A 25,502-nucleotide genomic window follows, 5' to 3' on the forward strand; every position below is an offset into this window, starting at 1 on the left:
TTCCAGTGGCTTAAGGTGTCATAAAACTAAATACTTTGGCTTTATTCATGCACTTTTAATGTAGCATTGTTTTCTCCCCTGAAAGCTGATGTATTTAGCAAAAGTGACCTCAGTTCAAAACCAAACACCAGAACTATAGGAACAGAAGTAGCAACCACTGTTCTTATCCCACAGAAATATTTATTCAGTTTGGTCAGTAAATTATAGGAATTTTCAATGCTGAGAACTTGTACTTAGTACAACATCATCATATTGACAACAACCACTTTGCCTTTTGTCAACATACAATGTGAGACATGGATTAACTTGCTCACAATAAATTACAATGTGAGAGATGACAAGAGCTCAATGACATCAGTAACTTAGGAACTGGTTACAGTTAGCTTCACTTACAGCATTTTAAAAAATGGTTTTCAATAGTAAAATCATTGCAGCCAAAGATTAAAAAAAAAATCCACGTACAATAATAGCAAGGAAACTCATTTTTGGAGCAATAGTGAGCTACCAGTAAACACATCATACAGTGATCTTCAAGGCACAAAGCAAAAAAACTGCGTATGGGTTTTTTTGCAGGTTGATGGTGTCAGGGAAGGTAAAATTTTTTTGAATATAAAATAAATACATTTTAAAAAGACGCATACAAAAGTCAGTAAGTCAGTCAAATAGCAAGGCTTTCACAGAATGCCACACTGACAGAACATTTGTGAATCCATTTCAGTCATGAAATCACGTTCACAGCTTGAATGACACAATCACTGAGGCAAGGGAACCATCACTTCAACATAATTAATGGGGAAGAAGCCAGACTCTCCATTTAACATCCCCTCATACCAATTCTCATCAATCTGATTGGTCAAAGTTATGATGTCCCCTTCCTTAAACCCAAGCTCGCCTTCATTTTCTGGCTCAAAGTCATAGAGAGCTTGGCAGCAAGGCTGATCCATGTGCACTGAAGAACCTGCCCCAGTGACAGGAAAAAAAAAAAAACAAAACAACAACATATTAATACAGCTTCTCAGCATTCCCCCAGCCACTAAGCATAAAACAATGGGTTAAAAAAAATGTAGCCCTGCTGTCATTAATATCTCCCTCTCCCCCAGAACAGTTTTGCCATTGCTTTCACCCATTAACATCTGCTCCTTCAAGATACAAAAATAATACTAGTAATAATTAGTTTAAAGCATAATTCTGTTTCTCCCTTCAGTTCAGCTGCTCTTGCGTTAAGGCATCCACGACACCTCACTGGAGCAGTGACAGTCACTTCTGGGCTACTGCTCCCCAAGTGCGTGTGTTCAAATCCTTTGTTGTACACATCCTTCATCTGAACTAAAGCAAAGGTTATGCTGGGAGCAATGGTGCCTGGCAAGCTATTTCACAGATGAAGACAGTTTTCCGATACAGCACCTAGCTGTTCTTGGGACTTACAGTGTTTGCCCTGCTGTAAAGATCTTCATCCCAAATTACTCTTTTAAAATATTAATGGTACTATGTGCAAATATAGTAGTAAATACATAAAACAAGTAAATATGAATATAAATGAAAGTACAAAACAGAATCGCCATTAGCAAAAGAAGTTAACCTTGTAAATGTAGTCACCTTTTTTAAAGGTGTTCTCATTAAGGGGTGTTAACTGGCTTGGATTGGTGGTATGGATACATATGTAATATATTCATTCACTGATATTGATGAATAATAACTTATTCTAATAAAATGACATCTAATGGTCAAATTGTAAAGCTTAGCTCTGTGGCCAGTGACTAGCCAGCAGTTCAACCAAAGTTCAGCTGTATCTGATTTTTTAAAACATGTACAGCATATCTAAGGAAAAGTCTAGTAATTTGAAATATATTTATAAAGGAAGAATAGGAGAAAAAAATTCCATGCTGCTGCCATGTAAACAGCAGTAAAACACATCATAGCATGACAAAGAACCCTGAAACACTCTAGTACTTACATGATAGCAGTTAAACCTCTTAAATACCAAGTTATTCACATTGTCTTATTTGCAACATTGCAACAATTCTCAAATATTCCAGTCTTGACTCTCCCAGCTTCCACACACACTGATCATGCAATCACTCTGAAGAATAATTTTTGTCTGGGTAAATCTGCACACCATTGGTAATGCAATACAGGTACAATAGCTAAGATGCTAAAAATGCATGCAAAAATGCATTTTAATCTGCTAATCACGGTAATGTGTAGGAAACTATTGAAAAGTAACTGTTCAGGCATTTTCTAGTAACAGGAATCAGAGGTCTCTCAAGGAAACCAGCTGAGAACCATTCTGGTGAGCAGTAAATGAGAACAAGTGAAAACATCTTTTCAATTGACAATACAATTGGGGGTAGTAGTTGGTGTTAAAACTGGGAAGCAGGAATTACTTTTCTAATTTGTGGGTATGTTTTATCCTTTGTAACAACGGAAGAGAGCTGTCAACACAGAGATCCCCTGCAGCAAACCCCTCCAGAACATTGCTGTAACACCACCAGACTCCTCTGCCCATGGAAGGCATGGAGCAGGGACAAAGTTTCACAAGAACAAACTAAATTACGGCTAGTCCAATACAGCGACATAGGTGAAAGCCTAGTTTTGCTGAAACAATCCAAGGAGAAAAAACAGGATGAGCTACAGTTTCCCAACAAAAATGGACTAACTGCTTTCAAAAATAGCTGAGTAATTTTCAGTCTTTGCCAAGGTAGAACTGGTACCAGCCCACCAGAACTGTCAACAGCAGAAGGTAGCACTGAATAATCAACAAAGTTCCTTGCTTTCACCAGCTGCTCTGATGGGGCTAATTTATTACGGCAAGGCAGTTAATTTCTGACAGTAAGGTACCTGATATGAGATGGATCACATTTGGTTCATTTTAAGCTCCGAAGAACTGAAAAGAAATGCCTGGCAGCCTCGAAAGATTTTTAAATAATGGTCACAGCCAGTACAACCGGCTTCACTCCAGGCTGTAGGATCAGTCAAAGTCTTCATTAGAGTCAGGCAGCTGCTGCTACTGTATAATCCAGTGAGACAAAGCCTCCCTGACAAAGGTAACGGGCGCAGCACTGCCTGACAGCCTGCAACACGCACTGGTTAACATCACTGAATTGGCGACATGATTCCAGCCTTTTCCTATCTATTAAATACTTCCATATCCTCTCCTGTTGCGGAGACTTCAGCTACAGAAACCGCACTCTCTTTTGCTGCAAACCAGGTTTGTGTTAATTTGTAACACCACGGACGCCTCCTTAATTTCTCCAGTTGCGGAGCTCAACTGCCACCCTTCACTGTCACATCCAAAGCTGACTTGTCATTCATCTCTAGACCACTCAAACCTGGACAGCACAAATGGAAAAAAAAAAAAACACCACAAAAACAGGTTAAGTAAGAAGCTGTCTGATTTCTGGAGTGCTACAGGATGAAACCAGAATGCCATTCAATGCTTGTTTGGTTTTTCGGTTGGTTGGTTTTTTTATCCAAAGCAGGGAAAAAAAACAAAACAGTTACTGCCTGTACCTGTATTTACTCTGTTTTCTATACCATCTGGTATGCATATGCTAGCAAAATTACACTTTAATAATCACAAACTGGAGGCTTGCTAAGAAAATTAATCCAAGTCTCCCTCACAGCTGAAGTGAGTAAACATTCAGATGCTTATGCTGAATTCCAGCACATGGCAACAGACCCATTTATTTCATATCATAGTCAAACCTGACAAATAAAAAAAAAAAAAAAAAAAAAAGAAAAAAAGAAAGGCATGACATAACACAGAGTTCTAAAATGAGCCAGACAATGTTCATAACCTTAGCTAATTAATGAGGATAACAGGATAACAATGAATTAGAACAAAAACACAGGTTTGATATCTGTGCTTAATCAAAGCAGCTAAATAACTCACAACATTAAAATGATGTTTCTGTGAATCTAGCCCTGCAAGTGTGCGCAAGTCATTAGTAGTAAATAACCCCCACGTGTTAGGGACCATACAAAGGAAAATACTATTTCTGCTCAAAGAAGTTGATACTTAACTTGAAAAGCTATGGTGAAACACAGGAAAAGCCATTTCAACACTCAGAACCAGATTGTGGTCGTTGTGCTGAATGCATCACAGCTTATTGGAACTGCCCTGTTGATTTCCATGAGTTTGCCGAATACTACGATACTACTTACGGTATCAGAGAAACTGAAGGTCTACATTTTGTGAGGGTCAATGTGTAAGCAGGGGAAATTAAGCATGAAAGTGCCTGTTAGTGTAGGATGAAGAGGACAGTTTGCTAAAATGAAAGAGGATGATCATGATGCTATCCCTCTTCACATGGAGAGAGGTCTCACATGGAGACCTTAAAACATTTAGCAGTTTTGCGTAGAGCCGCCTGCTTGACATTTCTAAAACACAGACCGTAAACCTAATCTGTTTCATGATTCTGATTTTAAACAGGGACAGAAATATTTCCCCATTTACAAGCAGGGCATATTGATCCCACTGCAGCTCCACAGAAATCCATATGGATAACTTTTGAGTGTGGAACAGGAAGAGAAAGAAGACAATGAACAATGATTTCGTTGATGATTATACCTGCTGGGGAGGTAAGCACTGCATCCATAGCTTCTTTAGGAGGAAAAAACCCATGATACATGGTCTTTCTGACATTATTAGCAACACTAAGCATAGCAGCAATCATTAAATATATCCCATTTCTCCCTTTCATCAAACAGAAAGGTTGTTTTATTTCTCTTCCATTCTGATAGCAGTAAGTGAGCCAAGCAGTAAGAGAAAACACATCATTTAGTGATATGCAAGCAGACGATGCAATAGTCCACCAATGCAATCAATGAATGGAAGTGGCTTACACCTTCCTTATCTTAGTGATTAGTGGTCATTTATTTTTCAGTTCATTCGCTGAATTTCAGCTCATTAAAGCTAGCCTTTTTTTTTTTTTTTTTCAACAGTTGATTTTTTTTTTGTGGAATCAGGACCTAATCAAAGGAAGAGATCCTACTCCCACACCAATAGGTACCTAAGTACTTCAGTTGATAAATGCACACACTTTGGTGCATACTTTAGGGGACAGTAAAGTAAAATACGTTAATAAAATCAGTAAGGATGGCAGTAATCTCTCTGAATTTTATATGGCTAATAGTTAAGCTTCTGTACTGCTCATTTATGGTCTCAGACTGTGGAGAGAAATTAGCATCTGGAGCTATTCCAGTCAGTGATCTAACACACCCACCTTAGGCATCTGTCTTTGCAAGAAATGAACTGTTTTCTCTCTCTCTCTCTCGCTCTCTCCTCCCACCCTCAGTGGCAACACAGAGAACCTAAAAGACCAAGCAAAATGCCACATCTAGATTTCAGGGGGTTGAGAAACTGTTGAGAGGAACCTTGCTGCACAGCTCCATTTCCAAATCTGCGAAACAAACTAGAGACAGATGCACGGATACTGATGCTTCATGGATCCCTTGTTCTCATCGTACGAGGAATATCTCAAGCAACAATCTGGCAAAACATCTATCAACATTTTAATTCTGTGGCCATACACTTACCTGATGATTTTATGGAAGAACTATAGGCAATTCCATTGTGCTGCTGATTATCACCAATTTCCAGAGTTGTGGTTATTACAGGCTTTGGCTTAAATTCACGTTTAGGCCGACTAGATGCTACATTTATTCTGGAACACAGAGAAGAGTGGCGAGATATTTACCTGAAGGAAGAAATACCTATGAAGCTTCCATCCAGGTTCAGAGGTTTGGTGTTTGAAAGATGGGGGGAAAAACCTTCTGCTGATTTTTTTTCAGGCTTTTTTTGGGAGGGTGGCATGCAGGGGGCAAGAGGATTGAGGGCAGGATTATCCTCTAAAAGCTGCTCAATTCTCATGCACTATTTGAATTTCAGCAAGTCTCTATTTTATTTAATGCTTTGGTAATGCTGACAGAAGCATAAAGCTTAACAGTCTGAGTTTGAGAAGTGCTGAGCATCCACAGCTGCCACTGAGTTCAGCAGAAGTTCCAGGAATGAGCTCTCTGGAAAGCTCAACTGCAAATGACATATGCAGAAATCCAGCCAGGACAGAGGCCCAGGGCCTGCATCTCACACACTGCCTTGTCATTCCGGAAAATGGGAAACAACCATTTGATTAGCACAACTGTCTCAATACCTCTTCCTGTACATGCGTGCGGCCCAGCTGAGACCTCCTTGTCTCCCTGGCCCCTCCAGCTGGGATGGTGCAGGGTCTGTCTGACGGTGTGGTCTACAGACATGGCTACCCTTGTGCTAACACCCACAGCCACCACATCCACCCTGGTCTCAGGAAAGCCCCGAACAGTTACCTCCACCCTGCAACTGTGATGTTGGCCTATGCTATGGTGGCACTCCAGTCATTTCGGTCTCCTGTTCTCTGCCGGTTCTCTGAGTGACATAGAGCAAATCAATGACAGCAGCATTTTTTTTTCTTTTATTAGTATTAGGATGACACAAAATATCCTGGCCTTTCATAAGTGCATTACACCACAGCTGTGCTCCTAGCCAGCTGGCTATTTCCTTCCCCTACTGCAGAATTTTGTTATACCCCTTAATGTCAATGAAAACAGGCCAACTTCTCAGGAAACCCTCCAAAACACAAAGTATACAAGTTTAAATAAACCTACAAACAAGTGGAGGCTGTCCCAATTAACCTCCGCACACACTCAAAAGATTCTGCACACACTCAAAGCTTTCTCTGGGCAGGTTCTGCATTAAATTAAAGGCTCACAGCACAGCAAGAAGTTGCCAGGTGGCAACAGTTTAAAGCAACGACGTCCAGTGAGGCACAGAGCACAGCAAATGTGCATCTGTGAGATGGTGCTACAAGATCTGTTGCTTCAGTGACTTTTCACATTCAGGAACCTCAGCTACAAAAGAGGTTGAAAATTTTCTGATGGGTTCTGCCTTACCGATTTTGCAGCTTGCTCTGCAGATCCTCCAAAATTTCTGTGGATTGTTTATGGTAATCTAGTGCTGCTTCTACAAACACAGCCAACTGGCTAACTTGTTCTACCTGAAATATAGAGAGGAAAATAGTTGTAAGGAGCCTGCAGTACATTCAGCTGCAGGATAAACAAACAGATCATTCAAAACAGACCTGGTATCTCAAAAGACCATGATACCTCACGGAGGCTATTGAAAAAGAACATATGTGATTCTCTCAAAGAAATTGCCAGTTGGAAACCAAACAAAACTGAGGTGTAACTTCTAGTTCACTAACTCAGGGCTAGGCCCTTGAGTCATTTCCTTTCACAATGTGCAAATCCCTTCTGCTTTCAACTTCCAAGCCAGCTGTCTGTCAACACCCAAGCCCGAAACAGTTAAAAGGACAAGACCCTTTAGCAGGTGAAAGTAGGGCTTTTCTGATTAACAACGTTGGAAAAAATTAGATTCTGACAGCACTTATGACTCAGACCCATTAGTGTTTATTAGCAATGTTTACAAACTACAGTTCTGAAAGGATCTGGACCTACCTCACTAGATGGCAGCATTTATAAACCAATAAATGAAACATTATCTACTTGGATTTAAAAAGTATCACCCAATAACTCAAAAATATGATTGCTGAGGAAAGGAAGAATGTGAAGGAGAAAAAAAAATAAATATTTTTATTCATGAGGTAACAAATTATCGCATTCTGCTAACACAAACTGAAAAGTTCAAGCTGTCCTGGGCATGGAGCAGCAACAGATATTTATTTGTCCTCTTCCTTTAAGACAACATTAAGACCCCAAGAAGTCTGACATGTTTCCATTCCATTGTGATGTCTTCAGACACTGGACCACAAGAAGGTATCCGAGTAAAGCTTTCTGTGAATGTTTTATGGACCCATGGCAATTTTGTGCTATACTTTGTCTGCTTTTCCTCAGTTAAAAAGATTATTAGAAATTCTGCCGGGACTCCAAGAGAGCCAAACATTGTCAGATAGCATACAGAAATGAAATGCACAGAACCAAATCAACAGCTGATACAATTCCATCACAGTCAAAAGACAGTAATGTAAACCAGCTGAGGAAAACGCACAAAGTGCCTGGGGTTTGGATGGGCGGTCACAGAAAATGGATAGACAAGGACTGTCCAAGTACGATGACTATGAGCCAAGAGGATATGGAATTGTGGATTAGGAGAAGAGAGAGACTGGGAGACAGCCAGAGAAACTTGAGGGACTAAAAGCCACTTAACAAGAGAAGCCTGGGACTGGCTGAGGGGGAAAGGCAGGAAGATGGATCTGATAAAGAAGTGCACGCAACAGTGCCTATGTGGGAGGTCTGGAACTAGCTGTGCAAAATCCCGAGAAAGAGATGTGGATCAGGACTGAGCCTGGGAAAGGCACCTGGCAAGATGGCTGGGAACCAGAGCTCGGAGAACAGAGATTGCAGGGCAAGGAGACCAACAAAGGGAGACACTTGGGGAACTGGAAAGGATGGGAAGGAAGTGATCGCAGTTAAGATCTCTGCAAACCCAGCAAGACAGTCTGGGGTTAGACAACAGGGCTGTTATGTGAAGTTTGAGGAGGGCAGACAGACTAGGTCAGCATGGAAAATGGAAGGGAAGGAGCACAGAGTTTTCTTTAAACAGAAACAATATAAAGTGGGTATGGAAAAAACCTTCAAAGGGAAATCCAGTTCACCCTCTCCCAAAGGGAAAATTAGTTATACTAGTAAGTATAAATTATCAGTTCTGGCTGATAAGTAGTGGCTCAGCTAAGCCATTTTAATTCATGTGCTGTTTTATCCTCAGTTTGGTGCTTTGACTAATGGTAAAGACCATCTGAAACATTTCTCAGCTGCTTATTGTAAAACACATACACTGCAACCAGGCAATCGGTAGAGCCTACAGTGGAACAGTATGCTGAAATTGTTGACAGAGGATGTTACATTTTTTGCTGCCCTCATATAACTTCCACTGGTAAAACAGCAAGAGGCTTCCTGACTTATACACTGCTGTAACAAATGTGTCCCGCTCACACAGTTAAACATTCCCACTTAACAGCTCCTCCTTGGTGCAGTTTGCTCACAGAAGACAGCACACTTCTTACTTTCTAAGTATGTCTTCCATGATGCTGCATCTACAGAACAAGAGAAAGCTTTGGAATAGGCCCATTGGGTCCAGTTCTCTTTTCCTACATTTCCATGATGATACAGAAGAAAGCACATCCTGCTGTTCCTCTGTGTGTGGACAGAAGAGAGGATTATCCTGAGTGACCACAGCTGCTCCTTACTTAGACATAATTTCATGATTGACTTGGGACTCTGAGCCAAAGTGCAGGCACCTGAGACCAAGCCACAAACTCACTCTACACAGTAATTTTCAGACTTCAAATCAGCAGCAAAGCTTTGACTGTAAGGGAGCTACAATTCAGAAAGCCAGAGTACATACCCTTGCTTGTAGTTTCAAGCAGCAGGTCTGTGACTATGTTAACTTCCCAACCTTCTCCATACCATTGACTGAACTGCATTCTACTCTCAGATAGTTCACTGGTCATGGGTTATAAAACTACTTAAGACCTCTGTGACAATCTTGTCTGAGCCACTGTATCTCCAGAAGAGATTCCTGAATTCTTGAGCTCTCCCATTTACTGCTGTGCATTATGTTCCTTTCTAACAGGGGATTAAAAGAGGAAAGAGGCACATTTTCTGCTTTTGGACCTTACCTCCTACGAAGGATGGGACAGGCTTTACTCAGTCCCACACACATTGCCCTTCTCAGTGTACTGCAGTAAACAAAAACGCAGGACAGACTTACATCATTTTCTAAGAAATTGAACATGCTTCGTTCAGCCAGTTCCTTTGACTCTTCAAATTTTTCTACCGCTTGTTTAACTTCTTCATCTGGTATCTTTCCAAGACGCTTCTTTTTATAATCATAATCCAAACGGCGTCCTTCTAGTTTCTTCAAATGATGCTAAATAAGACAGAACATTTACGAGAAGGTCAAAATGGGACATGCCCAGACAAACACATTGTGATTTAAGGAAATTTCACTTTGGATGCAAATACATGCAGAATCAAAGAAATTCAAGGCTCAGAGATTATCCAGTCCATCCCTTTGATCTAAGGCAGCATCAGGTACGTCTAGGCCTGTATACATGAATGACATTTTAAGCTGTACAGACTTTAAATAAACAGCCATTTGTTAACACTGGGGAATTGGCTGCCTTGATTTGCTAAACTTAGGCATCCAACTCGGGGACTTCACTAAATGTGCAGCAGCTCAGATTGTCTCAGTGAGAAGCAAGATCCAATCTAAATGTGTGTGTGTGTCTCCCATATTCTACATTTAATTCAACTTCATCTCTTGAATTATTTGCAATATGACAGCTAAAACATAAAGGGTTCTTTTCCCCTCTCATTCCATAAGCAGTGCTCCAACAAATCTTGTATCTTTGCTTTCTTTGTTAGGCATCAACTTGACACTTCTATCTGATATAACTACAGAAGCTTTTCTGTTGCCAAAAATCATGGGATTGACAAAGTTACAGAATGGAGTCAAAGTGACAGTACAAAATACTCACTAAAGCTCATGTCAAACAATTTCTTTTCTTCAGTTCAGAAGAACTACAACTCAAAACAGTTATGTATCATAGGAGACAGCTACAGACATCAAGATGTTATTACTATCTTTTTGCTATACTTTCCACATCCATTTATGTGTAAACAAATAAAATAACTTTCATTTCTGCATTTCATCAGGGTTTTAACTTGCTTATTACCCAAGTCTATTGGAATCAACAGACTCAGACAGAAACTGCCTGGCTTTCTTTGAATTGTCACACTGCAAACAAAAGCATCAAAAAACTCAACTCTAAAGGTTAGAAATGTGTTCCTTGGCTTCCTGCATTTTTGCTATAGTTGCGTATGGCACTTCAACATTTTATGGCACTTTTCAGATCATCCTGCGATTGCCCTGAATAGCCCTTTTCAATCACAGCCCACTCATATGTTCATAAGAATTAAAAATGTCATTTAAAATAAAATAGCAGAAAAATTAAATAATATAATTTCACTATCCTTTGTGTACTGAATATACAAGCAACACAGCAAATTGAGTAAGTTAGACAAGTGAGAAATAGCCAGGCATTGATTTTACGTAGATTTCACCACTGTTTTGCTAGAGAGACAAACTTAAATGCAGTGAAATTTATTTACCTTATTGCTTTCAAGAAAAATACCTCAGGGAACTAGTGTTTGATTAACTCTGATTATTAGTAACTGAAGCTTTACCCTGGAAAAAACTTACCCCAATCTCTTTTAAATCTTTGTCCTGCAATAACTGTAGAGGATCAATAAAATTTTGTTTGACATTAATATCAAGCGAGTCCTTCACCTCTGCCATTTGCTTCATGCTCTCACCAGCATCCAGTAGTGCAAGGCCTATGGTAAAGAATAGGCTGCTTATATTGAGACACATGCAAAACCAGAAAACTTGTCTTATGAAACAGCTATTTCAAACGGGTATCTTTGTATCCGCTGCAGGCCCTTGAAGAGTAAAAAACTAGTGCAAGCTATGCACTTGCTTGTCCCCTACAGAAAACCAGAACTGGAAAAAATTTCTTCTGAAGTATCCTTCCCCCCGACCCCCAAAGGGCATCAGGGAACAAAAGGAATACTATTTTCCCTACTGTATTTGCATAAGTTACAAACCTCCTCCACTTTGAGAGCTGCAAATCAAGCTGATTAATTTGTACAACTTTAGTGATGCTATTAAATACACAAAAAGTGAGTAACTTTTTAATTATAAAAGAAATCATGTTTTACAGCTTCCTCCCATACAGTGTGGGTTTTTTTCAAACCTCCTTTTGGTCAAAATTGTGGCTGCTTCTATAAAACCACCTATTTGACATAGCTGTATACTTTATTAAACATGTAAGTATCAGCAGGCAGAGCAGCGTTTCAAATGTTCTTTCCCCTTTCCTAGTTTTATTTAGTATCCCCATTGCTTTTGCAAAAAAACACAAATACATCCAGCTCATGGGTGACTTGCGCCACTTCACTCTTCATGAGGAGAATAAATGAGTCCCTGGCTATCAGCAGCATGTTTCCCTACTCAGCATCAACTCGGGCTCAGGTGTGAGGTCCCTACACCTCTACAGCTGTTACTATTTCAAGACAACCACTGCGTAAAATTTCAGATATTAAGAACAGCACATAACAAAGCCAGCCAGTTCTGCATTGGCTTCTGCACACAGTCCCAGCCCATACCACTCTCTACTAACCCTAGCTCCCTCTCTTTCCCAAACCAGAATTCTCCTTTTCTCATTTATTTCTCCCTGGTTCTCTCTTAATCCCAGCCACATCAAAAAGCACCCACTGAGTAGCTCTGTGACAGCGCTTCAAATTCATTCCAGCCACGCCCACACACTATGCATGCTCAGTAAGCAAGGCCTCTATCAAAATTTTGGCTGTGAAGTACCAGCATATTTTGAGAGGAAATAGGTAAGACTTGATTTACCAAAGAACTGCAGCATGGCCAAGCTTGAGTTCATTTTCAGGAAAATAAGAAAATGAATATTTAAGATGCACTGCTCCAAAGCACAGAAATACCAGATCATTTAAAAAAAAAAAAATCACCCAAAGTTACTCTCTATTTTTTTTCATGAGACATTCTTACCTTAGTTTACTTGTCAAATACAGGGTAACTATTTTTACTTAAAGTTTAAAAGAAATACAGTGCATCTAAGAATCACCCTAAATTACTTAGATTTAGGAACTTAGAAATTAAAGTGGTTATGATAATAATATGGACCATCAGACAGCATCAGTAATAGCTAATTCACCTGCAACAGAGGTGGACAAATATGAAAAAGCACCATGTTTTGTTAATTGTATCACTCACTCCCTATCACTGTACTTAACTCTTCCTCTTACCTGCAGTAGCTGTTTACATAGATTATGTCACTAATATTCTGCAAAGAACTTTATGCTGAAATATTCCCAGAGGAGATACACAAACTCACCAAACATAGAATCATCGCCAAGCTCTCTGCCATACCGTATCATGCAGTCTCCTAGGAGTCCCTCTGTCTGGGGATAGCCCGTGGTTTTAACTTGTCCTCTGATCTTTGACATAGTGTTCAGCATTCCCAGCCTGGCTCTGTATGCTAAGGAGGATATAAAAAAAGAACAAAAGCTATAAAAACACTTTTAAAACTGATATATTTCAAGTAATAAAACATTTAACAAGCAGTGTCATGAAGCAAGTCACTAAGCTGGTCTGTAGATGCATAAGATTTTTCTTGTCAGTACTTCATAGCCAAAAGTTGAAATAAGATTCCATTCAACAACACGGGTCATATAAGACTGGTTTTTATTCCCAACAGAATAAGCATAATTTCTTCAGGAAGATATATAGTGGGAATGCTTGTCACCTTCTGTGGATACTCACTAACACTCACATTCCTTTGAATATTTCTGCTTGTGAACATCCTGATTAGAAGTATCACAGAGAGCAAATGCAGAATAGATACAAGCACAGCCAAAGTAATTTTCCTGCGCTCCGTCTCTCCCTCTCACTTGTACGAACTTTGCAGAACTCCTCCCTCACCACCTTTTTTTTTTTGTTCCAGTAATCAAGACAGAAGAAATCTATTCTGCAGAATGGCCTGGTACATGCAAATTCATTTATTGTTATCCCGCACATATCACGACAAAAACTTTGTGACTGACTACAAATGTAAACGCGTCTCCTTTCTTGTTTCTTAAAACAACATTTTAAAAATCTCTATTAACTGACAATCCAAAATCCACTGAGACCTAGCAGTGTCCAGAAAACGCAAAAACTCATTCAAATACCAGGTAAGCAAGTAACAGCCCACTTCCCCATGGCTACATAACCACCAGTTCCTCTGATGGCAGCAGCATATAAGTTAAATTCAATGGCTTTTTATATCTCTGCTTTCTCTGTTTATATCGCTGTTGGCGTTCTCTTCACTTTAGGGATCCGCGTCCCACTCCAGGAAATCCAGAACAAACACGAACACACATACTGTACAGCAGGTCCAAGCTGCCCAAGAAATGTCATGCATGCACAACCTACAAATGCCCACTAAACCAGATACACTGCTGCAAGCTGAACGCATCCCAGGTCAGACTTACCATATAGAAACTTCACAGCTGTTCATTGAGCACACACAGGTCAAGTTCTAGAGGACACCCAGATGCCTCACAATGATGACCTAATTAGCTTTTATTTACCTAGAACTAATTTCTAAGCAAGAAGACAATGTGGAACAGAATCCAACACCTGCTGTTCCTTTCCTACCTGGATTTGGCTGAAGATACTCTGTGGATTTGGATAGAAGCTCCGCTACAGCTTTATTAGTAACATCAATTTTCTGAAAAAGAAAAGTAACACAGGTATTAATAAGCAAATAATTTACTAGAAACTTTGTCATTTTATTAGACATAATACACTATTCTAGCTGATTATGACATTTTATTTAAAATATAGCAAATAACGTAGCTTAAAATAAATAGCCATATCATATTTATGACAAGATTTCACCAAAAAAACATATTAACTGGCAGGTAGTACTGGGAAGAGGAGGTTTATATCAAAACGTGGGCTTACACACTCTAGACTACAATTTTCCTGACAGTCCAGCACTCGTTACTAAGACTGCTTTTCTCCACAGATGAAAAAGACTGAAGATATGCCTCACAATCTTGGGGGTCAGGACCATTTAAAAAGTAGTAGTTCGTACTGTCTTCCCATTTCATAGTTTCTAAAATACTATAAAAATCACATTTCTGGTTTGTTTCCCTTTTACTCCCTTAGGGTCTGCACATTGTTTTTCCTCTTCTAATGCAGAGACAGGAAACTATTATTCTGTAGCCAAAGAAACTGAAACGTAAAAATCTGTTTAGATAATAAATTCAAAAGTGCATGTTAGAAATAAAAAAAAACTCATGCAAGACTTTTTTTCCTCAATCTGCCAACAATAAAAGCTGTGATCTAGGTCTGCTGTGAGTATTAAAAAATACACAAAAAGACAAGGGCAATAAAAAAGAAACACATAAAAATTGAAAAAGCAGAAACTGGCAGTAATGTTGTTTAATTTGCAACACAACAGCTAATAAGTGGATAGCAATCCACTTATCCAAACTTCCACAACAATTCATGTAAATTGCTGAACATGGATTTAAACTAAGAAATATAATTCTGTTTCAAGAGAAAATTTGACCCTAGTAGTTAGATTTTTATCACGAATAATATCAGATGAGAGGGCTTCATGATATTTACAGACTCACTAACCACTGAAGGCTTCTCTCTGCTCTCCCACACGGCCAGAGGAGGAAGGCCCCTCCTGATGTTCTGCACTATTCTCAGAGGAGTTGCTCTTCACTGTCGAGTGGTGTCGGTGGAACCTGCCTCCTCTGCTCAGACAACCCTTGTGGATGTCTTTTCTTCCTTGGCTGAGCTGACAAACCTCAAGGATAAATTTGCATTTACCCTTACATATTTCTGTTTGGAAGCACATGGGGGGAGTGTTTCCCCCTATGGTAAATCTACAATGCCATCCTCTCACTTGAAACGTGAAACGTTTTTTTTTCTGTGATAGCTTAGTATTGAAAAACCATAAATGTTTATTTCCTTACCCTTTCCATCTCTTGAAATTCTTCATCTAGCTTTGTTCCTTCTGCTCCACTTATTTTTTCACTGAACAACTGTAAAAAGACAAATTCAACAAAAAAAAAAAAAAACCTGCATGATTATTTAATCACAGAATAAGTATCTCTGAGAGTCACAGGAATCCATTCCAGATTAGAAAATATGCAGCAACCACTTGAGGCAATCGTGCAAGAGAAGAGTAATCTTCGTCTTGCAAGCGAAGCACTCATTTCAAGAGAGACCAAGATACCCAATATGAATTTACAACAGGCAAACAAAACAAAAAAAAAAAAAAGATTTCTCATGCTGAAATAGTTTGTTCCCTGAAGACATGATCTATGCTGCAGCCTTCAGGCACAGGGACCACAGTCTGACTGCAAGTAAATCCAGAGTAACCCTTTCAAGGACGTCTCTCCAGCTCTGGACTTCTGAGTACCTTCTACTCCCGTATGCCGTTAGGCTCAGAGATACAACTCCCACTCCCACAGCTGGGAGTTGTGCACGGTTCTGTAGAAGAAGCAGACTCACGAAAAATGCTGCACTGTGACCCACCTGTGTGACTTTGTGATGCTGAAAAAAATGCCACACATTCTTCAAAAACTCAAAGTATCAGTTTTAAAAAGAGGATTTCAGTAAGCCTTCTTAAGACAGCTGAAACTTCATCAAACTTTTGTGTAAAGACTCCAGGCTGTCAGACGTGAGTTTGGTCCTCGCTAAGTCATGGCTAGGAACAGGCACTGGAACAGAACTCGCGTTCTGCATGGTACCCGCACTGCAACAGCGTGAAAAGAAAGCCACATCCCCACCCAGTGTGAAACAGCCTTGGAAAGCATCCCTCCACTACAAGAGAAGTGGTTTTACACACATTCAACAACTATTAAACGTAAATTCCTAGGGTAATTCCTGAAAAAAACACTACACGTTTCTCTGAGTTAATTGACTTTTATTAGTGAATCCGTAACAGTGTAATGTAAAATCCAGGCCTAGTTCACTGACTGTTGGTGTTCCCCAAACCCGTCCCCAATAAAGTGTTTTGTTTGTCCTCAGCACCTTTGAGAAGGGAATTCATCTCACTAAATTAAAAGGGCCTTGGAGACTTGCATAATCCGAAAATGGGTCGCAGCTCTTTGTGGTGCAATGGTTCCCTCTTCCCGGTCACAGCCTGCAGCGCACAGGTGTGGAAGGAGCACGCTGCCTTGCCAAAACCAGCAATGAGCTGATGAAGCAGAGCTGGGAGCTCAGGGGTGGCTGACCTTGCATCAATATCAGCACTACCACACAGCCAAAAGAACAGACCTGCTTAAGGGAAACTGTGAGTTCAAAGACAGCGATATTGCTAATTACTTCTATTGCCTTTACAGTAGGCCTTGCAACCTTCACACTTGATATGCCAAGCAGCCCGCAAACTTGTCAAGATTATTTCTCTTCCAGAGCACTGACAGAATCATAGAATCACAGAATGGTTTGCATTGGAAGGGACCTTTAAAGGTCATCCTGCAACTCCCCTGCAAGGACTAAATGACCTTTAAAGGTCCCTTTCAACCCTAACTATTCTATGATTCTATGATTCTCATCCACCAGTACCCTCAGTCCTTCTTCTCAGGGCTGCTCTCAATCTGTTCTCTGCCCAGCCTGTATTTGGGCTTAGGATTGCCTTGACCCATGTGCAGGACCTTGCACTTGGCCTGGTTGAACTTCATGAGGCTGGCACGGGCCCACCTCTCCAGCCTGTGAAGGTCCCTCTGGATGGCATCCCTCCCCTCCAGCGTGTCAACCGCACCATACAGCTTGGTGTTGTCAGCAAACTTGCTGAGGGTGCACTCTATCCCACTGTCCATGTTGCCAACAAAGATGTTGAACAGGGACGGGCCCAACACGGACCCCTAAGGAACGCCACTCATCACTGTTCTCCACTTGGACATCAAGCCATTGACCACCACTCTCTGAGTGCAGCCATCCAGCCAATTCCTTATCCACTGAGTGGTCCGTCCATCAAATCCATGTCTCTCCAGTTTAGAGAAGGATGTCGTGTGGGGCAGTGTCAAATGCCTTGCACAGTCCAGACAGATGATGTCAGTTGGTCATCCCTTATCCACCAACACTCTATCCCTGTCATACAAGGCCACTGCATTGGTCAGGCACAATTTGCCCTTAGTGAAGCCGTGTTGGCTGTCACCAATCACCTCCTTATTTTCCATGCGCCTTAGCATGGTTTCCCGGAGGATCTGCTCCATGACCTTGCCAGGCACAGAGGTGAAACTGACTGGCCTGTAGTTCCCTGGGTCTTCCTTGTTTCCCTTTTTAAAAATGGGGGTTATGTTTCTTCTTTTCCAGTCAGTAGGAACCTCACCAGACTGCCGCAACTTCTCAAATATGATGGAGAGCAGCTTGGCAACTTCATCTGCCAGTTCCTTCAGGGCCTATGGATGCATCTCAGCAGGTCCAACGGACTTGTGCACCTTCAGGTTCCTTAGATGGTCTCAAACCTGATCTTCTCCCACAGTGGGCCGTTCTTCATTCTCCCAGTCCCTGCCTTTGCCTTCTGTGACTTGTGCAATGTGGCTAGAACCTTCAGTTATGGACACTGAGGCAAAAAAGTCATTGAGTACAAGCACAAAAGCAGATAAAACAGAGATGGAGAAGCCCAAGTACCAGAGAGTTTGTGTGGGTCATCATCTTGCTGCTGTAAGACATCACAGCAGAGAAGCAACTTGAGGCCACGCACAGAGTGGGACACTGCCCAGGTCTCTGTAGGTACATCTGAGGAGTCCTTGAGCATAGATGGAGAAAGGTGCTGTCACAGAACATGGAAAGCAGCCTATCAGAAATTGTGTAGCTTCCTTATCCTGGCAGTTTCTGTCTCCTTTCTGTGCAATGCTAATCCCTAAAATAATCCATGCCATTTTCCACAGCCTCACACGTTTTCCTTCTCTAGCAGGCAATGAACAGATATGTGCTTCCTGAAACCTCTCACAGAGATCCCTTTTCAAATGCTGAGTGCAGTGGGGGAATTACCCTCCTCAGGCTGAAGCTGCAAAATCCACATTCAGTAGCAACCCACAGCTGTCTCATTACAAACAATCCATTTATATGTTGGTGAAGAATAAATGCAATGAAGTAACATGATTGCTCAACTGTGAAAGCATAATTAACAATAAATTACTGCACCAAATGACTAAAACCATGAGATGTCCCACACTTAGAGAGAATAGATCCGAATGTTATAACAAGAAGCACAAGTGGATGAGTAGAAAGTTCACACACTAATAATAAGGCCAGAGAGGGAAGAAGAAGAAAAAAAAAAAAAAAAAAAAAAAAAAAAAAAGCACTCCACTGATTCATTGAAGGCTGACAAAGATAGTCTGAAAAATGCAGTTTCTCAGCAGATACACTGGAAGTTGGAATGTTCTCAGCAAATGTCTTACAACGTACTCTATATATCCATCGGCATCCCCTAGCTCTCCCTGGCTTACTGATGGCCAGACATGGTCACACACACCTCCCTCAAATAAGTCTGAAACTTAGGCTTACTGTGTCGTTGCTGATTTCGCCAGGTTCGTACTTGGCTGGTGAGGCTGCACTCCCAGTGCCGACAGACGCCTCAGCACCGGGCTGCAGCCCACTTGCTCTCTTTGCGTGTCTGCTCAAATGCCATCACCCGCGTTCAGTTTTGGTTTCTCTTCTGAACTGTTGCAAAACTCTTCAGTGTATTTCGCATGGATAAAATTTGATGCCACTCACAGAGGGAGAAACTTCGTGCAGCAACACTGAGTCACTCCTTGAAAGGGGGTCACTGGACCCTCTGAAACAGCAGGAAGTAAGGAAAGCATTTAAGTTAGATCCAGGTCAAAGAACAACTGAGACTTCCATGCACCAGCTTTCAGAAAGAGAGTTTCTGTATCTACAATTTATAGAGAGTAATGGGACAGATTTAATTAACATCTTGGATGATGGGACAGAGTACACTCCCTGAGAGTCTGGAAGACTCCAGCTTGTGGAGAGCAGTTGATAAACCAGATGGTGTGGCTGCTCCTCCTAAGGGCCATGGACAGACTGGGAAAAAAAAATGGGCTGACAGGAAATTCAGAAAGCTCAAACACAAAGTCCTGCACCTGCAATGGAATATCCCCATGCAACAGTACAGGCTGGAGGCCAACTGGCTATGAAGCAGCTCTGCAGAATAACACCTGTGGTAGTGTGGAAAACAAGTAGAACATAAGTCAGAAGTGTGCCCTTGAGGTGCAGAAAACCAACTCTGTACTGGGCTTTATTAGCAACATGATAGACAGCAGGTCCAGCAAAGTGATAATTTCCCTCCATTCAGCACTTGCGAGAGCAGATCTGCAGTACGTGCCCAGTTTGGGCTCCTCAGTACAAGACACTGACATACTGGGTGAGTCGGGTGGAGGGCCACTGATATAAGTAGGGGTCTGGAGCACATGGCATACAGAGACCTGAATTTGTTCAGTCTTTAGAAGAGGGTAAGTGGCTATTTACCTAGTGGGAACCTATGAAAAGATGGAGCCTGAATTCTTGTGGAAGGACAAGAAGCAACAGTCACAAGTTGGAAAACAAGAAATTCAGACCTGTCAGAAAGGAATAAAAAAAAAACCACCAAGGGGGTATTCAAACACTGGAATGGGTTGTCCAGAGAAGCTGTGGAGCTCCCATACTGGAAGACATTCATGCCTTGCCTGGACAAGGCCCTAAGCAACCTGCTTCAAGTGGGAGGCTGGAGCAGATGCTCTCTGGAGGGACCTTCTGACCCACTTGACTCCAGTTCTAATTCCATATTTACAGTGACATGTGAATGCAACTCCACAGAGCCAGCCACAGGATCTGCAGACATGGTTTCATACAGACACTGAAAACAACTTAACATACACCTACATCTAGGAGCAAAAGCACTGACCGTAAGAAGAAGTTTGTTCATACACTTTCCCAGTTCTCCGTGCAAATATTAATGGTACTGCAATTTCTTGCCCAAGGAGACACTTCTTCAATGACATTTACTCTGAGCTCTAACTCCCTTTGAGACTACCTCAGTGCTCTGAGAGATATTGTAAAGAATGATTCCTTAAAGTCTATAATCTGTCTGCACTCCTGACAGTAAAAATTACTATGAAGTTCTAATGGTTATCATTAAATTCTACAGCACTACAAGCTTGTTTCATACTGGTATAATCGGGATCAGCTTTACTATTCTTGCATTTAGGAACAAAAAAGCTTTTGTTCTGATCATACTGAATTTAGGTGGTGTAAAACTAGCATCACCACTCTCCAAATTAAAAGTCACAGGATACCCAATTAATTATTGAAAATAGATGCGCAAAGGAGACAGATGCTGAGTTTTAGTTCTCCAGCTATTTGGTGAGCATCGTTTACATGCGTTACACAAAGCTGCAAAATGCTTTGAGCTTAAATAGAAGCGTGCCCAACTGGGGCTCTGTAATTACATGGCAATACCTACCAGTTTTTACAGGTCAGCTAATCAAAGGCGAGACTACTATCATCACACAAGGCATGTACTCCAAGGGAGCCTGGAATTGCTTGTACAGTAAGAATCCTTCATCTCCAAATTCAGAAGCTGGGAGCCACAGATTCAGGAACTTTTCACTAGACAGGGCCAGAGCTGGAATTTGGGGCTCTGAAAAAAATAAGTTCCCACCATGGGGGTCACCACTACCTTACTATTCCACTGCCAGGTCTGCAGCTAAAGCCATTCATTATTCATAATTCTGGTGGAGCTAATTAGATTTCCTCTGGATCAAAATTTACATCCAGAGAATAGCTGTGAAATGAGAAAGATTTCTTTCTCTCAGGTGTCTGTGCAACTCCCTCCATCACACTTGATGTATTAGAGTTAGCAGGGATTAAAAAACAAAACAAAGCAAAAAAAAACAAAAAAAAAAAAACAAACCCACAAACCCTAAACACAAACATGAAAACACTCTCAAATCAGCCATTGTATTATAACCTCTCATGTGTAGTTATACACGATAGCAAACTATGTTTTATTGTAAAACTTGCATGCTTTATATGATAGGACACCTTTTTTGCCTGAAGAAATACTGCAGTTCGTACACAAACACTCCTTGCTTGTAACTTCTTCCTCGATCTTACTGTTCTTTTTAATATTTAAAAATGAAATATGATGTTGTACTATAGACAATCTAAAAGTCTCTGGTGGGCTTGCATGGAATCTTCTAGGAAGACAAATCTGAAAAAAAATAAATAGATTTTTAAATAAACCCCTCCAGATATTGTGATTTCTATTTAAGTTCTGTATATCCAGCTACTGTTCAAAATGCAAATTGCAATGTTCTTATGCAGTCTTAAAAGACTAAAATATCTATCTAAGGAATTTATATTCCAATAAACCATCTGAAAAAAAAAAAAAACATTTTTTCCCATAAACCTAATACTGAGATTTTGTTCTCATACTAGTTCTTTGTAACTCCAGTTTCTTTGAGATAATATAATTTTCTTTTGACTTATTCTGTTGTAACGAAGCATAAACATAGCACACAAACTGTCTAGAGTTTAAACTGAAATCTACAGCTCACCAAAACTTTAAACTAAAAAAGTCTCAAGCTTTCATGTAGATTTTCAGTACTTTTATTTTAAATATGTTAAGATTTATCCTTCTTATTGCACAGGAATAGTACATTTCTCCATTCTCATATGGATTTTAAAAACGAGCTTCAGAAAACCTTCAGAAAGGTCTGTTACTCATGTTTTGTACATTATATCCACTAAATTATAGTACTTTTTTTGTATTTCACTAAGGAAGGTTACTAAACATGAGAAACTGCCAAAAATATCCCACATCAACAGAGAGCTGATAAAACTCTCAAAACAATTACCCTATTTTTTTAAATATATCCACTGGGTATTTTATAGTACAAGTCAATAGGATTCTTGCCAGCCCTTACTTGCACACAAGCTCTGACCTTCTGTTTCACTTGTTCTGACTTTCTTTTGCCACAGTCATTAACGGGGACTGAACCACCACAGTTTTTTTTGTTGTTATTCAGCTACTGTTGACACAAGTGGAGCTGAAGAAGTCCTTAAATGGCCAGCAAAACGCTCATGTACATAACTAGCAAAGAAATCATTAAATACTATTTAACGACTGAATGAAAGGTATCATATATTCTATTAAAGACTTAAGAGCTTTAATGACTCTTCACCAAGTCACAGCATTTATTCTGTTATGAAGGACTATCTGCTGAAATTATCTGTTGAAACTTTAATGGGATGGAAAATTTCTACGTTTGTCATAAATATGCACACTGTGAAACCCATGAGGCAAAACCCAGATTTTAGGAAAAATCTTTTAACAAAAAAGCCAAAGCTATGAAGATACTTTAAATTTATTTGCCTCCCTGAAAAAAGGAAGTAAGCAACCAACTGGGAAAACTCATAGATTCATCCCAAAGTTAACACATAGAAAGCCAGGAAATAATATAACTACATGGCCACATTCCCCACAGAAACGTGTAACTGGGCCAAACTGCACAAATACATTAAGATACATCTTTAAATACAGTACTTAGTACAAAATACTACATTCCAGTATGGCTAATGCATAACAGTTACACTTCTCCTAATAAATCATTAAAACTTCCAGTTATTGCCCTGCAGCCATCTAATTGTTTTGTTTGGTGTCACATTATTATGCATAGAGGATTTCATGCAATGTTCACAACACTAATAGCTTTCTGAAGAATCTTTTTAAAGCCTATCACAAACAACAGGCAGAATAAGGTGGCTGGCAAGATGTTTTCTGGCTAAAGCAGAATTTTCTTGCAGTGTTCAGCTTCCTAAGGGGGGAGAGAGATTTTCTTTTTCGGCCTTTTCCTGAAGGATCCATCAGATCAGAGAACCAAGATACCAGTCTGTCTTCTAGATCAAAACCTCAAGAATCTGTAATTCCCTGGTTTGTGCTTTTAAGTTCTACTACAGTGCCATGTATATTACCTGGTTCTCCTCCTCCCTTAATACAGACTGCCAATTCCCGCACTCAAAGAGAAGATTACTACTAGTTCACATAGTGCAGACTACCAAGAACTTGAATCTACAACACAGCTTAATATCTTGCATCTTAGCACATCTTTAACAACATAAAGGAGTACACTCTGGCAGAGCCATCTGCACAAAGTTTGCCACTGTCATAGAAGAAATATTCTTTAAAAAAAGAATCAGATATTCTGCTTTATTGACTAGGTAAGCACCTAAAATGAATGGGCAGCTTGTGATTGACTTCCAGACATCTACTGAAGTGCTCAGGAAAAGAAAGAAGTGCCCCACACCAAGGAACTAAACTAAGATGCACATGTTAAAACCCAGATCTAAACAAAAGACTAAAGAAACACAGCACTTGGCCCCTGGAACAGCTGGGGAGGATGTTGAAACCAACCAGCTATGATAATGGCAGCCTCTTCAGGTCTCTCCTCCCGCACCAAGAACGTCCCAAGACAGGGCCCAGAGCCATGGCAGAACCACTAAAAGTGAAAAATAACCTGCAAATCAAAATTGGTAATACATACCTAAAAAGATATTTTTCTCAGACTCCTTAAAAAATACTATGAGGGAAAAAGTCAAATTATAAAAGTGTAGCAGTACTTCAAGCTCTTCTTTTAATTTTATTGACAGAGCTCATACTCTGCTAATGCTTGGAGAAAATCCAGATCTCTTATTTTAGAGGTTAAGCACTAAACAATGGCAAGCACTCTTTGGTTGCCTCAGTACGTTGTGTTTTCAAAGAAAACAAAAACATTCTTAGTCTGATATATTTGACAACAAAAATATTTATTCTGCCCCCAAAATAAATAAGTGGCCTACTACAAAGTGCACGTTCCAGTCCTGCAGATGCAGAACCCTCTGGCTCCCCTCCAGCAAATCACGTAAGTTCGTACTGCACTGGGTTCTTAAGACCGGAGTGCTCAGCACCTCGCAGTATCGAGCTCAAAGGATCATCACCCTGACATGCAGTATTTTATAACTTTTTCTTCTACTAAACATTCAGCTAGCAAATTTCTGACAGAAATCTACAGAATTGGGTTGTTTGTTTTTTTTAATTAACCGAGCATCTGCATTGGGTCCTACAGCTATTTAATCAACACTATGGAGTGCAAAAAAAGCTGCACCCTAAAAATCAAATACTTGTTATTGCTCTCATGGCTATGAGTGGTATAAAAATATCTCAGAATCCAACACCACTTGCACATGGGTATTTAAGAAAGTGAAGCTTTCTCTCGTGCTAACAGTTAACGCATAATTATAAAATGTAATACAATACTTTGGAATTTATGTGAGAAATCAACACTGATTAAAAATTATAATCATATTTTGGACACAAAAATTATACAGCATTCTGGTAGTAACTATGGCAGGGTATATTTTCATATAAACGCAGAGAAACAAAGAAGTGTTCCATACAATTGGATGACTGTCTTATAATTCATTACCCATCACAAAAAAAAAAAAAAAAAACACAGAACTCCCGAACACCACATCCATGGCCATAGGAATTCATGTCCTAGTGAATATCCCTGTTCCCAGACATTTAAAGCAGAAATATGAAGTATGAATGTAGGATGTGCCTGTACTTCAAAGACAGCTCATGACTATGGTTGCACTTATCTTCAGTAAAGAAAGGGAATGCCCTACATCTACACTTCCTGTAGGGATTTCTCACGGACCCAAGAGCAAATCTCATCCCAGCAGCCAACAAAGTAAAAATATCAGAGAGTTGTATTTTTTAAAAATATGAAGGATTTTTAATATATGTAGAAATGTGTTATGTTTAAGGACACACCAAGATAAACATCATTAAAATATTTCTTAAATATTTTCTAGTTGTAAAAAT

General features: G+C 40.1%; 1 protein-coding gene across 3 annotated transcripts in view; it reads right to left on the reverse strand.

Annotated features, from left to right (window-relative positions):
* Positions 1–160: 160 nt before the first annotated feature.
* The window catches only part of SH3GL3 (SH3 domain containing GRB2 like 3, endophilin A3), a 54,351-nt gene continuing 29,009 nt past the window's right edge, over positions 161–25,502 (reverse strand). For 2 of the 3 annotated variants that reach the window (XM_086757126.1, XM_086757127.1), the window contains exons 2-9: positions 15,616–15,684; positions 14,279–14,351; positions 12,975–13,118; positions 11,258–11,391; positions 9,764–9,922; positions 6,928–7,031; positions 5,539–5,666; positions 161–958 (exon numbers count right to left, since the gene is read on the reverse strand). In XM_086757126.1, the coding sequence (XP_086613252.1) occupies positions 753–958; positions 5,539–5,666; positions 6,928–7,031; positions 9,764–9,922; positions 11,258–11,391; positions 12,975–13,118; positions 14,279–14,351; positions 15,616–15,684 (1,017 nt within the window). In that variant the 3' untranslated portion in view covers positions 161–752. Of the gene's footprint in view, positions 959–5,538; positions 5,667–6,927; positions 7,032–9,763; positions 9,923–11,257; positions 11,392–12,974; positions 13,119–14,278; positions 14,352–15,615; positions 15,685–19,159; positions 19,431–25,502 lie in introns of all 3 variants that reach the window. The other variant, XM_086757128.1, reaches the window with a different exon arrangement.

Source organism: Chlamydotis macqueenii, chromosome 12 (assembly GCF_036417535.1).
Source record: "Chlamydotis macqueenii isolate bChlMac1 chromosome 12, bChlMac1.mat, whole genome shotgun sequence".
NCBI lineage: Eukaryota > Metazoa > Chordata > Aves > Otidiformes > Otididae > Chlamydotis > Chlamydotis macqueenii.